Genomic DNA, 17,834 nt, shown 5'->3' with positions numbered 1-17,834 from the left:
ATTTCGGCTATGTCATTTAAAATGTAGACTTGTGAATGTGGTTTGATTTTTTTATTAATGGTGTATTTTAAACTTTATTTTAAACCTCTTAAGAATAGGGGACAAATTCTTCTTAGTATAGTAATATAACATGATTATGAGATAGTTAATCGTATTTTGTTTATGTCAAATAAAATAATGAACGTACTTTCAATTGAATCTCTATTTTAGGTGCAAATATCAATGCACAGACAGAAGAAACTCAAGAAACTGCCTTGACTCTAGCTTGCTGTGGAGGTTTTCTGGAAGTGGCAGACTTTCTCATTAAGGCAGGAGCTGATATAGAATTAGGCTGTTCTACCCCTTTGATGGAAGCTGCTCAAGAGGGTCATTTGGAATTAGTTAAATACTTACTAGCTGCGGGTATGTATTTTGTGTTTGAGAGTTCCTTTTTCCATGAAGAAAAAAAATTTCAATAGTGCAAATTATTCTGTTGGAACTGGTGTGATAGACCGTTTTGAATTATGTGCAGCTTAAATTTCAGTTTCTGTTTGTGATTAATTTTTTTTCTTTCTTTTTTAAGTTGTTGAAAGCATTCTCTTCCTAGAAATGGATAAGGCTATTTTTATCTAACTTCAGAAAATTTAGGTTATCTTCTAGAAGTAGCCTATGTTTATTTATGCTGTATGATTCTCTTATTAAGCATAAAATTTTGCTAACTGCTACAGGAGCTAATGTTCATGCAACAACAGCAACAGGAGATACGGCACTAACATATGCCTGTGAAAATGGTCATACTGATGTAGCAGATGTCTTACTTCAGGCAGGAGCAGATCTGGTAAGCTATTTAGTTTTAAATGTTTTTTCTTGTTTTCTTTGTATTTTTGTCTTTGTTTGCTGAGTTTTGGCTCTTAGTCCTTGCATATGGTAGGACAAGTGTTCTATGACTAGACTATACCTCCACCCCTGTTTTTAAAACCTTAATTTTTAAAATTGTTATTTAGCTGAGTGCCAGTGGCTGGCTTCTATAATCCTGGCTACTTAAGAAACTTAAATCTTGACTATCTCAGTTCGTGGCCAGTCTGGACAAAATACTTTAAAGATTCTCACCTCCAAAATGACAGCACAAAGCTGGGCTGAAGGTATGGTTAAAATGATAGTATGCCACCCAAGTAAGTGGGAAGCTATAAGTACAGTATTTTTTGCCATTATTTTTTGTAATGCTATTTTTTTCTACATTGGAAAGAGAAATTTTTCTGTTACACATTTTAATACATATTTTCCTTAAGAATTTACTTAGCTATTTTAGAAAACGTGCTGTATGTTTGCAATGTTAACGATGTTAAGAACCTTATTTTTAGTTTAAAAAGTATTGAAAACAGTCAATAATAGTCCTTTCCCCCTTAATTAAGTTGTAATTTAATAAAGGAAGGTAAAACAGATACTGTGACTAGATATATAAAATCAATTATATGAAAATGTCATGTCTGTGAAATATACAGCAGCTGAGCATCTGTGGCTCATGCCTATAATCCTAGCTACTCAGGAGGCTGAGATCTGAGAATTGCAGTTCAAAGCCAGCCCTGGCAGGAAACTCTGTGAGACTCTGATCTCCAATAAACCACTCAGAAAACCAGAAGTGGAGCTGTGGTTTAAGTGGTAGAGCACTTGACTTGAGCTGTAGAGCTGAGGGACAGCACCCAGGCCTAGAGTTCAAGCCCCATGACCGACAAAAAAGAAAGAAAGAAATATACAGCAATGTAATAATTACTGGTTGCATAATTAGTAGCAGTAAACCAAATAGTAAACCAGGTGCTTGTGTAATATATAAATTATATACTTAATTTTTGGACATATATATTTATTACTACAAGTCCTAAAGTTTTCTCATAGGATTCACAATTGCTCAATCCTATACATTCTCTCTTTTTTTTCTATATTCTTTAGAAAACTCTTAATAATTATTTACAATAGTTTTTTTATTAACCTTATTATTCTTAAAGTTGTCTGTAAGGTGAAGGAAATGATGAGCATACAGAAATTTATACCAAATATAAGGAATATTACTTGGATTGGTAAAGGCAAACTAGAATGCCATCCATATATATTACTCCATCTCTGATCTATTTTATAGGGAGAGGAGGAACTACAATATGTATTTAGATTACCACTAAGCCTGGTTACTCCCAATTTTAAATGATTATTTCTGCAAAATGTGTTTTTAACGTGATAGACTTTTAAAATATATTTCTAAATTGACTTGAAAAAGTGCTGTTTTATGAATTGATTTCAGAAGCTAATATAATTCTTTTGATTTTCATTAAGAACAATTATTCTCCAGCAATGACATATAAATTAAATTGTATTTTTCCCAAAACAGGAGCATGAATCTGAAGGTGGGAGAACTCCTTTAATGAAAGCTGCAAGAGCTGGTCATGTTTGCACTGTTCAGTTCTTAATTAGTAAAGGTAATATGAAATTACTTTTCTTCCTTTCCCCTCCCCTAAAGTCGCTTGTGGCATCTAGAGCTTTGAGGAGAGGTAAAGAAGATAAATGATGAATAGATAGTTGATAATAGTCTTGTAACACAACAGTTGTTATATCAAGTTTTCAATCTTGCTGTAAAATTATTCTACAAATGAAAATTTCTCTTTTTTAACCTTTTAAGATAGGTATAGTCCATGTTCATGTGTTACAATATTAACTTGACATAGGGATTTTGATATTTCTGTTACTTAGAAATTTATAGCAGGTTTCTTTTGGCCTAAGATTTTTTTTCTCCATAATTATGGAGAGAGATGGTTATAAATGTATCTCAACAAATGTTCAAAATTGAAATTGTATGATGGCAAAATGAATGAGAATTTTCATTCTTGATAATTCTAGTTTGAATACCAAAGACCTAATGACCTAAGTAAAATAATTTTTCAGTATGAGTTTATTACATTCTTAAAACTATCACATTAAAGATTTCACTTTTTTCCTTTTTTTTGACAAAATAGTTTGGCTATAAATAACTTTTAGGTTAAATATATTATTTTATCAAAATCACAAAGGAAACAAATTTATATGAGAATAGTTAAAAATTCTGTTTATACAAAACTACTGGTCATTATCGCAGACAGGTCCTTAGTACTTACAAGTATACATTTGTGATACTTTTTTCCTTTTCTTTTTTTTTTTGTACAAAAATAGAATATTCTTTATTGTTGATAATGTTAAGCTATTATGCAGAATCCTTGTTGTGGTGGGAAAATTGAACTTGAACTTTTCTAGGTTTCTTTTTTTTTTAAGTTCTTATTTTTTATTGTGAAAATACTATACAGAGGAGTTACAATTACATGGGCAAGATAATAAGTACATTTCTTATCAAGCATTGTAGCCTCCTCCTTTGTTTCCCCATCTCATCCTCCTCTGGCCCCTCCCCCCATACCCTTCTGCCCATCCCCCACACACACATTCTCCCCCCCCCCACCAAAGTTTTAAAGTTCGTTTTCGACATAACGACTTGTGCATCTCATTGTTGCAATGGGTCCACCTGTGTAATACTTTTTTTCAAGAGTAGAATAATGTCAAGATGTATTGTATTCATAAACTGATGTTGAGTTGAACCTCCTTTGTACAACTAGTTAAAGATAATATAAAAATTTAAAAATGGAGTATTATATATCGTTACTATCCTCTCTTTTAGGTTTAATTTAATTATTTTGATTTTACTTTCTTCCTGCTATTTTATTTACATTTGGCCCATTACCTAGCACAGTTATCCAAATCAGATATTCCCAAATTACAACAGTGATGGGACAGGGGTAGAAAGGAGTTTCAAATAAATAATAATTATGATAAATCCTAATGTAAAAAAGAGATGATATTATGCTTTTTTTCTATTCCTTGTTCATTCTTTATATATTTAGCCAATATGAGTAATGTGGCTTAATTTCTGTTGCTTTTAAGCTATCTTTTCTAAAGCAGAACTGAACATGTAAATGAAGTTTTGTACTTTATACATTTTTAATATAGTTGCTTAGGAATAATGCAATTGTTCCCAATTAAAATATAATTATTTTTCTGATACATGTGAGCATAATATTTCATTTTTATCTGGGATTAACTTTAGGATAATTCAAAGTGGCTAAGGGTAATTGATAGGGGTTTATTTGAATTTGAGATAGGCTGTGTGTTTGTATTTATTGAAGCTGAGTAATGGATGTATGGGGCTTCCTTACACTATTCACTTTATGATTTTAAGCAAAAACATTACAGTGATTTTTCTGTCTTTTCTGATTTAGGAGCAAATGTGAATAGAACCACAGCTAATAATGACCATACAGTACTGTCCCTGGCTTGTGCAGGTGGTCATCTAGCAGTCGTAGAACTACTCTTGGCTCATGGGGCAGACCCTACACACCGTTTAAAAGTATGTAACTGAGGTGTTCCAAGCAGCATTATAAATTCATTCCTTCACTCTTAATCCTCACAGAATATCATGTAGAAGTTACATTTTTAATCCATTCTGAGTATTTTTTCCTGTTTTACTATAAAAGTTTTTTTTTTAACTAAATGCATGTTTATAAGCTAACTTTTTTTCCTCTTTATTCATTCTTTTAGGATGGCTCAACTATGTTGATAGAAGCAGCAAAAGGTGGTCATACAAGTGTTGTTTGCTATCTTTTAGACTATCCTAATAACTTGCTTTCAGCCCCTCCACCAGAAGTCACTCAGTTAACGCCTCCGTCTCATGATTTAAATAGGGTAAGATTCAAACTTAAGCATTTTGTATTATGTCTTCTTTTTCTCCTTTTTGTTTATACTTTATTTGACTAGCTTGACTATTTTGGGTTAGAAAGTGTATTTTTCTTTATAACTATATAGTGATTACATTTTACAAACATCTGATGTAACATATTTTAGGCTGGTACAATTTTGCTTAACCTTTTTACTAAGGTCAGTATAGCAACTTGAATTCAAAACTTATTCTCAAAAAGAATGCTATTGCTGTTGCTCAGTGGCAGGGCACATGGTTAGTATGTATAAGGCCGTAGTGTTAAGTTCCTAGCACACACAAAAAAAGAATTTTTGATACCAACATATTTTTAGAAAATATGTCGTTATCACATTAAAGATCCCTCAATATATCTATAACGTTTTGTTTTGTTTTGTTTTTTGGTTGGTCGTGGGCTTGAACTCTGTGCCTGGGTATTGTCCTTAAGCTCTTCAGCTCAAGATGAGTGTTCATTCTACCACTTGAGCCACAGCGCCACTTCCTGTTTTTTTCTGGTGGTATATTGGCAATAAGAGTCTCATGGAGTTTCCTGCCTGAGTTGGCTTTGAACCATGATCCTCAGATCTTAGCCTCCTGAGTAGCCAAGATTACAGGCGTGTGTGAGCCACCAGCGCCCGGCCATAACATTGTTTTTTAGCATAGTATTTAATGAATTATGTAGGAAGGGAAGATGTAATCAATGAGTGTCTTTTGTCTTAGGCACCTCGTGTACCAGTTCAAGCACTGCCCATGGTTGTACCACCCCAGGAGCCTGACAAGCCACCTGCCAATGTTGCCACTACTCTTCCCATCAGGAATAAAGGTCAGTTATACTTCTAAAGACTATTTTGTACATTAATTCCCCCCCACACACATCCCCAGCTTAAACAAAGCTAGGCAGTTAAAATTATTTTTCCGCCAAAATGAATTTTACAAAGTTGGAATAATTCAAGAATTTCTGACCAGTTAAAAAAACATGTAATTATGAGTAAAGATAGTTATTGACACTATATGTGCCAGAATTAAAAGTGTTAGCAAGAGAAATTCAAATGCTCATTTTTGATAGAATTCTGGTTATCCATGATTTCCTCTAACAATTTTCATTCATGTTAACCTGGTATTATGGGGTGATATTTTCATAAAATATTTACTTAATCTTGTAGTTATGTAAGACATAAAGATTAACAAGTTGGATCAAATATTAAATTTTATTTTAAAGTAGCTGGTTTAACATAGATTTTTATATATGAATACCTTTCCTCAACCAATAATTAAAAGTTATTTGAGATGTACTTGTTCATTTCTCTAGAATTCTGAGGTCCATATTTGATTTGTGGATGTTACACCATGCATGTTCTTAAGTTATGTCCCGAAACATTATACCTACCAGTTTAAATCTGTTTTTTTAAAGTTTACTTGAAGAATCACTGCAGTTTTTATATTTTGCTTTTGGCTACCTATATTGTTTTACCAACAAAAATACTAAGTTATTTATTTCCACCAACTCCTTTCAGTCACTACTACCAACTTAAAGCCTTGGTACCTTTTTCAATTGGTTGCTAAATCTGTAGCCAGTTCAGTCCATTCGCCTGGCTGTCAGAAGATACAGAGGATGGCATAGTCCAGCATCTCTTCCGGGAAAACTGAATCCCAGTTCTCTATTAGCCAGATAGCTGTGTGGATATGTGAATTTATATCTTAAAACAGTCTTGGAGATGATAGACCCCCCCCAACAAAGACATAAAATTAGTTGGTTTTTAATTTCTTGGTACTTCTTAGTAGTTTGGGCACTCTTGGTGTGTATGTGTGTGTGTTAAAAGGACAGATTAGTAAATGTGGAAAAATCTTGACTTAGAGGTCTAAGTTTTCTCTACACCTTAATAATTTAGCATTATTTCTCTGTTCTTATGGTGAGTTTTTACACCTTTATGATCATATGAAATACCTACACATAATCTTAGATTTTACTTTAATTGCACCACTTAGATATCACAGACCTACATCCTTCTACTGTCTAAATTTAGCCATGTGATAATTTTTAAATTATGAAATTGATTTTCAGAGATTACTCTATGCACATAAAATACATACATTTTATATTGATAAAGAAGGTGAATTTGTTTTTAAGTTCTTAAAGGTACATTTTCACCTTCTGTGGATATGATAACTTGGTGCATAACTGTTGGCACTAAACCTCCCAACAGTAACTCTGTAATGAGGATGCCATTCATGTGCACTTCTGAGGGGGTTTCTTTTTCACACAGCTGCTTCTAAACAAAAGTCCAGCAGCCATTTGCCAGCAAACAGCCAGGATGTACAGGGTTACATCACCAATCAGTCTCCAGAGAGCATTGTAGAAGAGGCTCAGGGAAAGTTAACAGAACTGGAACAGAGGATAAAAGAAGCCATAGAAAAGAATGCACAGCTGCAATCCTTGGAACTGGCTCATGCTGACCAACTTACCAAGGAGAAGATCGAGGAACTGAATAAAACAAGGGAGGAACAAATTCAGAAGAAACAAAAGATTCTGGAGGAACTACAGAAAGTAGAACGAGAGTTACAACTGAAAACTCAGCAGCAGCTTAAAAAGCAGTATCTAGAGGTTAAAGCGCAAAGAATTCAACTTCAACAGCAACAGCAACAGTCTTGCCAACATCTGGGACTACTAACTCCTGTTGGGGTTGGAGAGCAGCTTTCGGAGGGAGACTATGCACGGTTACAACAAGTGGATCCTGTTTTGCTTAAAGATGAACCCCAGCAGACTGCTGCTCAGATGGGTTTTGCACCAATCCAGCCTCTGGCGATGCCTCAAGCTTTGCCTCTGGCAGCAGGTCCCTTGCCTCCAGGGTCCATCGCAAACCTTACAGAACTTCAAGGAGTGATAGTTGGACAGCCAGTACTGGGCCAAGCACAGTTGGCAGGGCTGGGGCAAGGAATTCTGACAGAAACACAACAAGGGTTAATGGTAGCCAGCCCTGCTCAGACCCTCAATGACACGCTGGATGACATCATGGCAGGTGGGTTTATATTGTTATGAGCAGGTATCAAATATGATTGCTTAAGGCTAGTAAGAGTGTGCCAGAATTTTTTCCATTACCGAACTTGAGAACTACTTTTGGACTCTTGACTCATATATATCTTTAGAAATACTAGTTCAATCTAAGAAGTCCTCTGATGGATTCAGGTCGAATTAAATATTGGTTCATACAGTACAAGTGACTGAAGCTTTCTGGCTTTGCAGAGTAGTCTGGGTTTTTCAGTAGTGAGGTTGATAATTTGCTTTTTACTTTTGCTTTTTTTTCCTTTTAAGTTCAGAACTCTGAGATTGAATTTTGGCTTTTTTCACTTCTGTTTTCACACCAATAACCTGGAAAAATGATAGAAGTTCAAGCTCAAAACTAGTAGGACATAACAGGGAGCTTTTTTGTGATCAAAAATACTTTATGTCCTAATGTACCAGACTTCAGACTTGATGGATACTTAAAAACAGACAAGCAAAAACACCTTTCCAACATTAATAAAGTACCAAACCAAGTAGAGTTTCAGTATACTGTAATTCAGTGGTTTATTCCCTGTGAATGTTAATGTGTAGTTTCTAACTGTATTATGGGAAGTTGCGGTCCCTGACAGTATGATAGATGACTTATTTTTGAATATGTGGCCAGAAAAATGTTATTTCATTGTTATTATTTGTTTCATTGGCAAGAACTATTCATAACGTTGTTTTAATGCTGATAGTTAGAGTGTTTACTTTCTCTGAATTCTGTAGCAAAAATGGGATAAGATTTCCTAGTTTCATAGAAATGTTATACTGAAAAAAGAATTTGCTTTCTTGAATGAAAAGAAAAGAACAAAGGGAGTAAATAGTTGAATTTTGATCATTTTCTTCTCTTTATTCCACCTTTTTTTTTTACTGATCTGTACTTACATGATTGACTTTTTCTGATTTTTAAATCATTTTGGTATTATGTGTTATGATGAGATTACACATAATAGAATAAGTAAAAGGAAGTAAACTAGTGAGGATTAGTTTATATTGCTGTTAGTCTCCCAGACCTAATTTAATATTGCCTCATCAGCACAAACATGTGAAATGAATAATCTGTCCCAATCTTAAGGATCATATAACCACATTAGAAAAAGTTCAGGACTGAGGTGTTGTTCAATAGTAGAGGCTCTGAATTTAGCGATCATGAGGCCCTGAATTTCTTGGTACAACCAAGAAAAAGAAAGTGCTAATAATTAACAGGAAAAAATGCTGTAATAATTATGTATTGATGAGTATAAGACTTGCCTATAAATTTGAAAACTGTTTCTGCTTACTGCTAGCTTGTTAAAGAGTAAAATTAAATATTTTCAGATATTCTGTGAACAAATTCTAATTTGACAGTATGATTGTGGCCCATTAACCTAGATCCAAAAAAATAAAAGATTAAGATAAGTTATGAGTTAAGTTACTCTAGCAGTCAAAACTACCTAAGGCTGTCTATATAGTTAAATATTACTTACCATTCAAATGAGTGGACAGACATTCCATACTGAGTGTTGAAAATGTTTTTGATATCCTATTAGAGTTTGCTTGTTGTACTTGGGTATAATTGTCAAAAAGGATTTAGCAGTTATATAGATTTTTATGCTGATGAGAATTACCAGAATTTAGTGAAGTAGCTTTTTTGTGAATTTATATACATGCCCAGTCCAAATATCTTTTCTGTATTGATATTTCTGTATGCAACAAAAATTTCAAAGAATATAACTTCTTAGGAAGTATGACAAATGCAGTGTGTGTGTGTGTGTGTGTGTGCGTGTGCGTGTGTGCACGAATGCGCGTGCGCACGCATGTGTCTATGTGTGTGGTGTGTTTAGGTCCTATGGGCCTGCACTCTGTCCCTTAGCTCTTTTCTCAAGGCTAGTTCTCTACCATTTGAGCCACAGATGAAAGTCTCATAGACTTTCCTGCCTGGGCTCTCTTTGAACCATGATCCTCAGATCTCAGCCTTCTGAGTAGGTAGGATTACAATGTGAGCTATCAGTGCTGACCTAAATATACTTTTTAAAATAAATTGTACTCATTAATGTTAAGGAGAGATAGCTAGGAGAAAGTATAGAATTTAAAATGTCTGGGTATCTCTCTACAACTCTGTCTTAGCATTATGCGTATCTCCAAATGACCTTCTTTTGCTTCCCATCCCTCTCCCTCTCTTCTTTTCCTCTTCTGAAGTAGAATTTGCCCTTTCAATTGGCTAATAATCATTTCCAATTTTTTTTTAGTTTTTTAATATGCCATAACCTCATTAGGTTCTCTTCTCCCTTCAGTATACCCTCTGTTCTTTATACCTTAGAGAACACTCATTTATTACTTGTAAGATTTGCCTTTCTAGTACTTAGTTAACAAAAATCTTTATTCTTTCTTGTTTGGCATCCTTGCCAAAGTAAAATTAGATCCCTGTTTAACCTTTTTGAATAACTTGATATTGACCATTTCTCTCTTCTTAACTCAGTGTTAAGACTTTTGTGAACTTGTGATTTTCTATTTCTAAACCTAACCCTAACTCCCGCACGTAAACTGTGTACCCGAGTATTTTCATGTACACAGTTTACATTTGTTACTTTCTTTAAAAGATTGGAAGTAAATTTATTTATTTTTTGATATTTACATATGAAAGAATTTGACCAAAGAAATAGGAAATGAAGAGAAAGATTCTTTAGAAGAAATTACTCCAGTTGGACTGTTAATTATAATTTGGTCATTTAACATTAAAGCTCAGAATATTTTTTCACTTATTTCTAGTACCATGAAATAAAAATTAGTGATTCAGATAGGGTTGTTCATTGTACTTAAGCTACTTTTTTATTTAGTATTTCCATTTGTGAAAATCATACTGAAAGGTAATGCACAATCTACTTTGATAGCTATAGTTTTATAAGATTTTGAAATTTATATTTAGAATATGTACATTTGTGTCACTGGATTGCTTTCTTAACACAAAATTAACAAATGGAGTAGTATCAAGATAAAATTAGATGAACAATTTAATATATTTGGTACATGCCCATTTCTCTCTTTCTGGATCCTCCATAAGGACTCAAAACTGGTTTGTTTTGTTTTTTGTTCTTTCCTTTGTTTTTCCTTTGACTTTTAAGTAAACTTAAAATTGTATGATTATAGAATGTGTGTTGCTATAATGTATAGTATATGTTTGTGCCCGACCTAAGAATTTATGTGAAGTCAATTTCTTAATTGACAATTGTGTTTTTAATTGTTATGAGTTCAATTTAGTTTTATTTTTGGCAGGATCATAACCTATTTTGCCTGGTTTCAGATCAAGTTGTCGATCATGATTTTCTGTCTATAGATAACTTTTTTGGTAGCACATTACCACAGTCCTGTTAACCATTCAAAGATTAATGCTTGTACTTTAGTAACATTTTAGCATTACTAATGTTGGGGAAAGGGGAGTGAAGCAATATTCTTTTGTTAACTCCAGAATTGAGTTAACAAGGAATAAAGAATTGTCAGCTGGCCGGGTGCTGGTGGCCCATGCCCTGTAATCCTAGCTACTCAGGAGGCTGAGATCTGAGAATCTATGTTCAAAGCCAACCCGGGCATGAAAGTCTGTGAGACTCTTATCTCCAAAAACCACTCAGAAAACTGGAAGTGGTGCTGTGGCTCAAGTGGTAGAACGCTCGCCTTGAGCTGAAGAGCTGAGGGACAGCGCCCAGGCCCAGAGTTCAAGCCCCTCAACCCAGGGGCAAAAAAAAGAATCCAGCTGAATCTTCATTATATCATATGACACCATCTTGGAATTCTCCCACTTCAAATACAGACCTTAATTAGTCATTACTTAAGTTTACACATTTGGGTGGAAACAATACCATAGCAAAATCCAACCTAGATAAACTAACATCAGTCTATTTGAAGAAACTTTATGTGTGTGTATGTTAATTTCTACCTTGATCTTTTAATTTTGTCCTTATAAGTCAGTGTGATTGCTGGATTGATTGATGAGCATTTTTACCTCCCTCAGAATAATTCATGTGAGGACCAGATTTTTATATTTGAAAAACTGTCACATGAGGACCACAGTGCAGAATATTATCTCTCTGTCATAGGTAGTAAAACAAAAGATGTTCTAAAGAATTGGAGTGAGAGGTTCTTCCCACTCAGTAATATTGCTTTCATTACTTGTAAAATAAAAGCCATGAATTTGGCAAGTAAGGAAATTTTCCATACTTCTGATCTTGACTTTTATCTTTTATTCCTTTTCTAATTCAGGAATAAAACCAATATTTTATGCTTACTTATATTTAATTTTAATACATATATTTTTGCTTTTAGTTATTTTGAATTAAAGTTTATGACTACATTCAAGAGGGAAATCCTAAAAAATTATCCTTTAGATGAATTATTTATAAAATAAATTATTCTCAGTACACATAAAATATTTTCTAATATTTAACAATGTTTCATCCTTATTAAGTACAGTTATTTTGTTCAACAGCAGTCAGTGGAAGAGCATCTGCAATGTCAAACACTCCTACCCACAGTATCGCTGCTTCCATTTCCCAACCACAGACTCCAACTCCAAGTCCTATCATCTCTCCTTCAGCCATGTTACCTATCTACCCTGCCATTGATATTGATGCACAGGTAAGCTCTAAATTCAGGAGAGATGGTTTTTCATTAGAATTAAGTAACTTAAAACATGTTAGACTGCTTTGCCAAATACTTAAACCACAGTTTTAAATTACAATCCACGTTCAAAAAATAAAATGCCTAGAATAGATTATTGACACATTTATGTGGTGTATGGTTCCAGGCTTATCAAATAGTGTTTTCCTTTAAAATTTGGTACAGTTTAAAAGATAAAATAAAACAACTTATAACAACCTGGGCTCTGGTAGCTCATGCCTATAATTTTAGTTGTTCAGGAGAATGTGACTAGAGGTTCACAGTTTGAAGCCAGCTTATGTGGAAAAGGCCAAGACATTCTCATCTTCTCAAAAAACTAGCAAAAAGCTGGGCTGGATATATGGATCAGTTTCTAGCTCAACAAATACTAGGACTTGAGTTCAAACCCTGTTACTGGAAAAAAATAGAAGGCATAGTTTAAAATATGTAATGAATTACATATTTAAAAATGCTCTAACATTTATGGGTTTAATATTTTGTTGTGTTACCATTTTTGAAATTCTGATCTTGGTGATGAGTGCACTGTGAAGTCTCCATGTGTATCTGTAAATGAGTTTACTTTGAAATCTCAGGGCAAATTGAGGTTGGAAAGAATAGAATTTGTGTTGTTCTGAAGGCCAGGATGTCTAACTTAAACTACTGAATAAGCAAGGTAAGTATATATATGGCCATTAGGGCATAGTTTATAGCTTATATACATTTTGTTTTGGGTAGTATCTGCAGTAAGTTGAGGGAGTATGTGTTATAAAACTATTAATTTTGTATGTGACCAGGTTTGTATAAGTCTGAATCTCAGAAGGGGGAGGCACTATCATCCTAGTAAGAGCATGTGTTCCTTACTTACTAAAGTTGCCTTTTTATTAAAATATTTCTTAAAACTGAAAATCATTGTGTTCTTATTTCATAGTTTCAGAAATGTTTATTTTATAAGTGCTAGCTAGAATCATCTAATCTCTAGACTAAATATATATAAAAATATATATATATATATATGATATATATACATACACACAGGTCTTTTACTTTGGAGGAAGAGATTATACATTTTATTTGAATTCACTTTTTATCTCAAATGTAGCAGCAGGGCTGGGAAATAGACTGAGTCTGTTTGTAGTTAAACACTTCTCTAGCCTACCTACCCCATCCCCCCATGAGGTCTCTCTGTGTTGGCCTGGTTGGCCTTAAACTCAAGATCCTTTGGCCTTACTCTTGAATAGGGCCCAGCAAACATCACTCCCTTATTTTATGGCTTTTTTTTTTTTTCTTGAAAGAGGCATTCATGTGTTGAGCCATGGTTATTTACATTTATTATTGATAGCATTCTCAAATTAGATTAAACTTAGTATTGAATATAGATTACCCTCTTTTTTTTGCTTTGTGGCTATTACACTAGAAATGCTTTTGTAATTTTTATGAGATAAAGAATGACCCACAAGCAAAATGAAATGCTTCTACTTTATAACTGTTTTTTAAAATAGGCACTAAAGGGGGCTAGTATAATGAGAGTAAAATAGCATTGTCAGAATGCATGAAAACACCAAAAATAGAACCTGTTGAAATTGTAGTAGAATGGGGGGAAAGAGTGATAAGAAGCAGTGATAGAGCAGGGTTAAGGAGATACTAAACTTTTTAAAGAAATGAAACATATTTTGAACATAGTAGAGAAAGATTTGACTATAAGTCTCTAAAATTATTATCTCTATCTGATATTATATTGAGGTTTTTCATTTAGGTAAGGCTCACTAAAGTAGTCTTAAGTTTTTCCTTAAATTTTTAAATTAGAAAATTTCTGCATGTCAGAAAGTATACTTAATATTTATCCTTATTTTTTTTAATTTTCTATGTCATTTTAAAATTAATGCTTTTTGTGATGAGGGGATTTTGGTGGGAGTGGCATAGTTTGTTTGTGTGGTATACAAAATTCAACACAGAACCTCATATAGTCCTGACAAACATGGTACCACTGAGTTACACATTTCATTCCCTACTTGGATCTTTTGTTTAGCATTTCAGATTTTTAAGTTAAGCATTTCTTACAACATGCATTAATGTGTCTAACATAAGCTTTAGAACAATTCCATGAGATAGACATCATCATTATGCCCTTTTTAATGAATAAAACATGGACATACTAACTATTCAACAACTAACTCTTAAGAGGAGCCAGCTTTTGGAGAGAGAGAGGTAGGTGTGTGTGTGTGTGCGTGTGTGTGTGTGTGCGTGTGTGTGTGTGTGTGTGTGTGCGTGTGCGCTTGTGCACACATGAATGAATTCAGGGCCTTGCACTTGATAAGCAGGAGCTATGCCACTTGTGCCATGCATTCAGCCTAGCCTTTTGTGCTTTTTTTTAATAAGGCCTCACTTTTTGCCTAGACTGCATTCAACCTATGTACACTTCCCACACAACTAGAAGGTACAGATGTATGTCACTATGCCCAGCTTCCTATTAGTTAGGTTTTTGCAAACTCATTTGCAGCCTCCCCGCCCCTCCTGCCCTTTTCCTGATCTTAAAGCACCATTCTTCAGATCTCAAACCGTGAAGTAGCTGGGATTATAGGCCTACCCCATCATGCTAAGTTTAGTCTGTAGTTGTAGTCACTGCACTACATAATGTGATGATTTTTTCTTTTTTGCTTTATAACCTGAGTACCAGTATTGCATTTGAATTATATACTGACAAATTACAGAAGCATGACCACTGTCTTTTCTTTTGGATAGTCTTCTTGCTACTCAACATTCTGCAGCCTCAGCTAAGTACTGAGATTACTGGTGTCATCATACCCAGCTAGAAATGTAGTACTCTTCTCCCCGTCCCCATTTTTTTTTTTTTGGTGCTAGTCCTTGGGTTTGAACTCAGGGCCTAAGGGCTTATACTGCCCTTTATCTTTTTAGTATAAAGCTCTGGTGCTCTACCACTTGAACCACACCTCCATTTCTGGCTCTGTGTGTGTGTCTGTGTGTAGTTATTTACAGATAAGTGTCTTATGGATTTTTCTCTGTTGGCTTTGAACTGTGACCCTCAGACTCCTGAATAGCAAGAATTACAAGCATATGTCACCAGCACCCATATTTTCAAAACATAATGTGTGTTTTTCAAAATCTGTTAGAGAAAAAGAAATCTGAAAATTTGAGGGAATTATTTTGCAAGCTATTTTGTTTTAATTGTTGATAGCAGGGCTCTCATGTTTTAATTTTACATGAATGATAAACTTTAATTATCTCTTGAGTACTGTGTGTATGTGTGTGCATGTGTGTAGTGCATACCTATAATCCCAACACTTGAGAGCCTTCAGCAGTCGGATTCCAAGCATAGGTTTTTGCTACTAGGTAAGCAGTTAAGTGGTAGAACACTTAAGATACAGAGGCCCTGGACTTGATTTCCCCAGCCACCTGAAGAGATGTAAGAGTTGAATCTTGTGGCTCAAGTAGTAAAGCACCACCAGTATTGAGTGAAAAAATAAAACAAGACTTCCAGGTCCTGAGTTCAATCCCCAGTTTCAGCAAACAATGAATTGGGCCACTTTGACTTAATAAGATATGGAAATTATTTCAAAAACTAAACTGTGGAAATGAATTGATTATATCCACTGAATATAAGAAGACAATTGTTCGTGGTCTTTTAAAACTTGTTCAGGCTGGGAGTGTGCCTTAGTGGTAAAGTGCTCGCATTGGATTTGCTTCCTCAGTACCACATAAACAAAAGGCCAGAAGTGGCTCTGTAGCTTAAGGTTTTATAAGTTCTAAAAGTGTTTTTTGCACTTAGAGACAATAAGGTAAATAGAGTTTACACCGTTTGCTTCATTTCCATTTTTAGTATGTCCATTATTATGTATGACAAATTTCCCTTATATAAAATACATGAAATTTTATGTTGACTTTACATGAAATCATGTTACCTTCAATAAACAAAGTACTACTTGGACTTTTTCTCCATTTCTGTAGGTTTTGCAGTTTTGACTTAGGTTCAAATTGCATATGTATGCACTAACAGAGGATATAAGATAGATGAATTGACATTGTAATCACCAAAGTTTGCTGTTTATTTGGACTGTTCGGTGATATAGATGGAAGACCAGAATTTTATTATCAAGAGAAGCCTTTGTTTTATAAAGCCCATCTCTGTAGCTTACTTATTAGCTTGTGTGGCCATCAAAAGTTTCTTTCTCTCAAAGACCAACTTTATCAGTGATTTAACAAGTCAAGGAAGCCACAGAAAATTAATTAACAATGGTATTTAATATACAAGACATCCTACTTCATATCGTGTGCACTGGCACATACCTGATCTTCACATTTGGGAGGCTGGTACAGGAAAATCATGACTGAAACAAATGCTACATAACAAGACCCCCCCTCCCAAAAAAAAAAAAAAAAGAAATCTGCTTTAAAATACAAAAACTGTAGACTATAACCCATCATTTTGGGTAGAATTAAGTAGTTTTATATTGAATATAAATTTTTCACTATTTTGTTATTCAGAATTCATTATAACATGTTATAGTCCACACCATGTTTATTGCTACTGGGAACTTAATGTGTACTTTCTTTACAGTTTAACCCTGAGTTTGTAATAAGGCTCTGGGTATCTATCTTCTCCTATCCTCATTCCCTCCCATCCTTTTTTTTTTTTTTGAACAAAAAACAGTTTCTTTACTTTGATAACATAGCTTTTCACAACATAATTTAAGTGGGGGATTTTTTCCTTTAAGTCGTACCTTGTATTTTATAAACTTCTATATTTTGTCTATATTCATATTCAAACATCTAGTTTTTTTTCCTCTACTTTGTCAGTTATTTTTACTTATATAGTGTTTCAAGCAATTTATTTTGATATATTGCAAAACACAGTAATATCATCTTGGAATTGTGTACAAGTGTATTGGGTAAAAAGAAGGCTGACTTTAGAGTCTTTGTTTTCCCTTAAAGATGGTCATAACAGTGTTTCATTGTTGTTGTTGTTGTCGTCGTCGGTTGTGAGGGCTGAACTCTGGGCCTGGGCATTTTCCCTCAGCTCTAGGATAGCAACCCTACCACTTGAGTCGCAGTGTCACTTCCAGCTTTTTTCTGCTTATATGTTGCTGAGGAATCGAACCCAGGGCCTCAAGCATTCAAGGCAAGCACTGTTTTGTTTCTAATGTCAGTCTTGGGGCTTGAACTCAGGGCCTGGTCACTGTTCCTTAGCTATTTGGCTCAAGGCTAGCACTCTACCACTTGGGCCACAGCTCCACTGCTAGCTTTTAGGTGGTTAATTGGAGGTAAGAGTCTCATAGACTTGCTATGCTGGTTGACTTCAAACTGCTATCTTTAGATCTCAGGCTCTTGAGTAGTTAGCCTTATGGGTGTGACTCAACCTCTTGAGTAATTAGGCTTATAAGTGTGAGCCACGGGTGCCCAGCTGAA

At 34.4% G+C, this 17,834-nt stretch overlaps 1 protein-coding gene across 2 annotated transcripts in view; it reads left to right on the top strand.

Moving 5' to 3' along the window:
• The window catches only part of Ankrd17 (ankyrin repeat domain 17), a 110,807-nt gene that overhangs the window by 43,663 nt on the left and 49,310 nt on the right, over positions 1 to 17,834 (top strand). The window contains exons 9-16 of one of the 2 annotated variants that reach the window (XM_013020182.1): positions 211 to 402; positions 708 to 817; positions 2,360 to 2,447; positions 4,269 to 4,396; positions 4,588 to 4,731; positions 5,462 to 5,564; positions 7,006 to 7,758; positions 12,244 to 12,392. In XM_013020182.1, coding sequence (XP_012875636.1) covers positions 211 to 402; positions 708 to 817; positions 2,360 to 2,447; positions 4,269 to 4,396; positions 4,588 to 4,731; positions 5,462 to 5,564; positions 7,006 to 7,758; positions 12,244 to 12,392 — 1,667 coding nt within the window. The remainder of the gene's footprint in view (positions 1 to 210; positions 403 to 707; positions 818 to 2,359; positions 2,448 to 4,268; positions 4,397 to 4,587; positions 4,732 to 5,461; positions 5,565 to 7,005; positions 7,759 to 12,243; positions 12,393 to 17,834) is intronic. The other variant, XM_013020183.1, reaches the window with a different exon arrangement.

This window comes from Dipodomys ordii, unplaced genomic scaffold (genome assembly GCF_000151885.1).
Source record: "Dipodomys ordii isolate 6190 unplaced genomic scaffold, Dord_2.0 Scaffold49, whole genome shotgun sequence".
In the NCBI taxonomy this organism is placed as follows: Eukaryota; Metazoa; Chordata; class Mammalia; order Rodentia; family Heteromyidae; genus Dipodomys; species Dipodomys ordii.
This window is presented reverse-complemented; position numbering and strand designations above follow the sequence as displayed.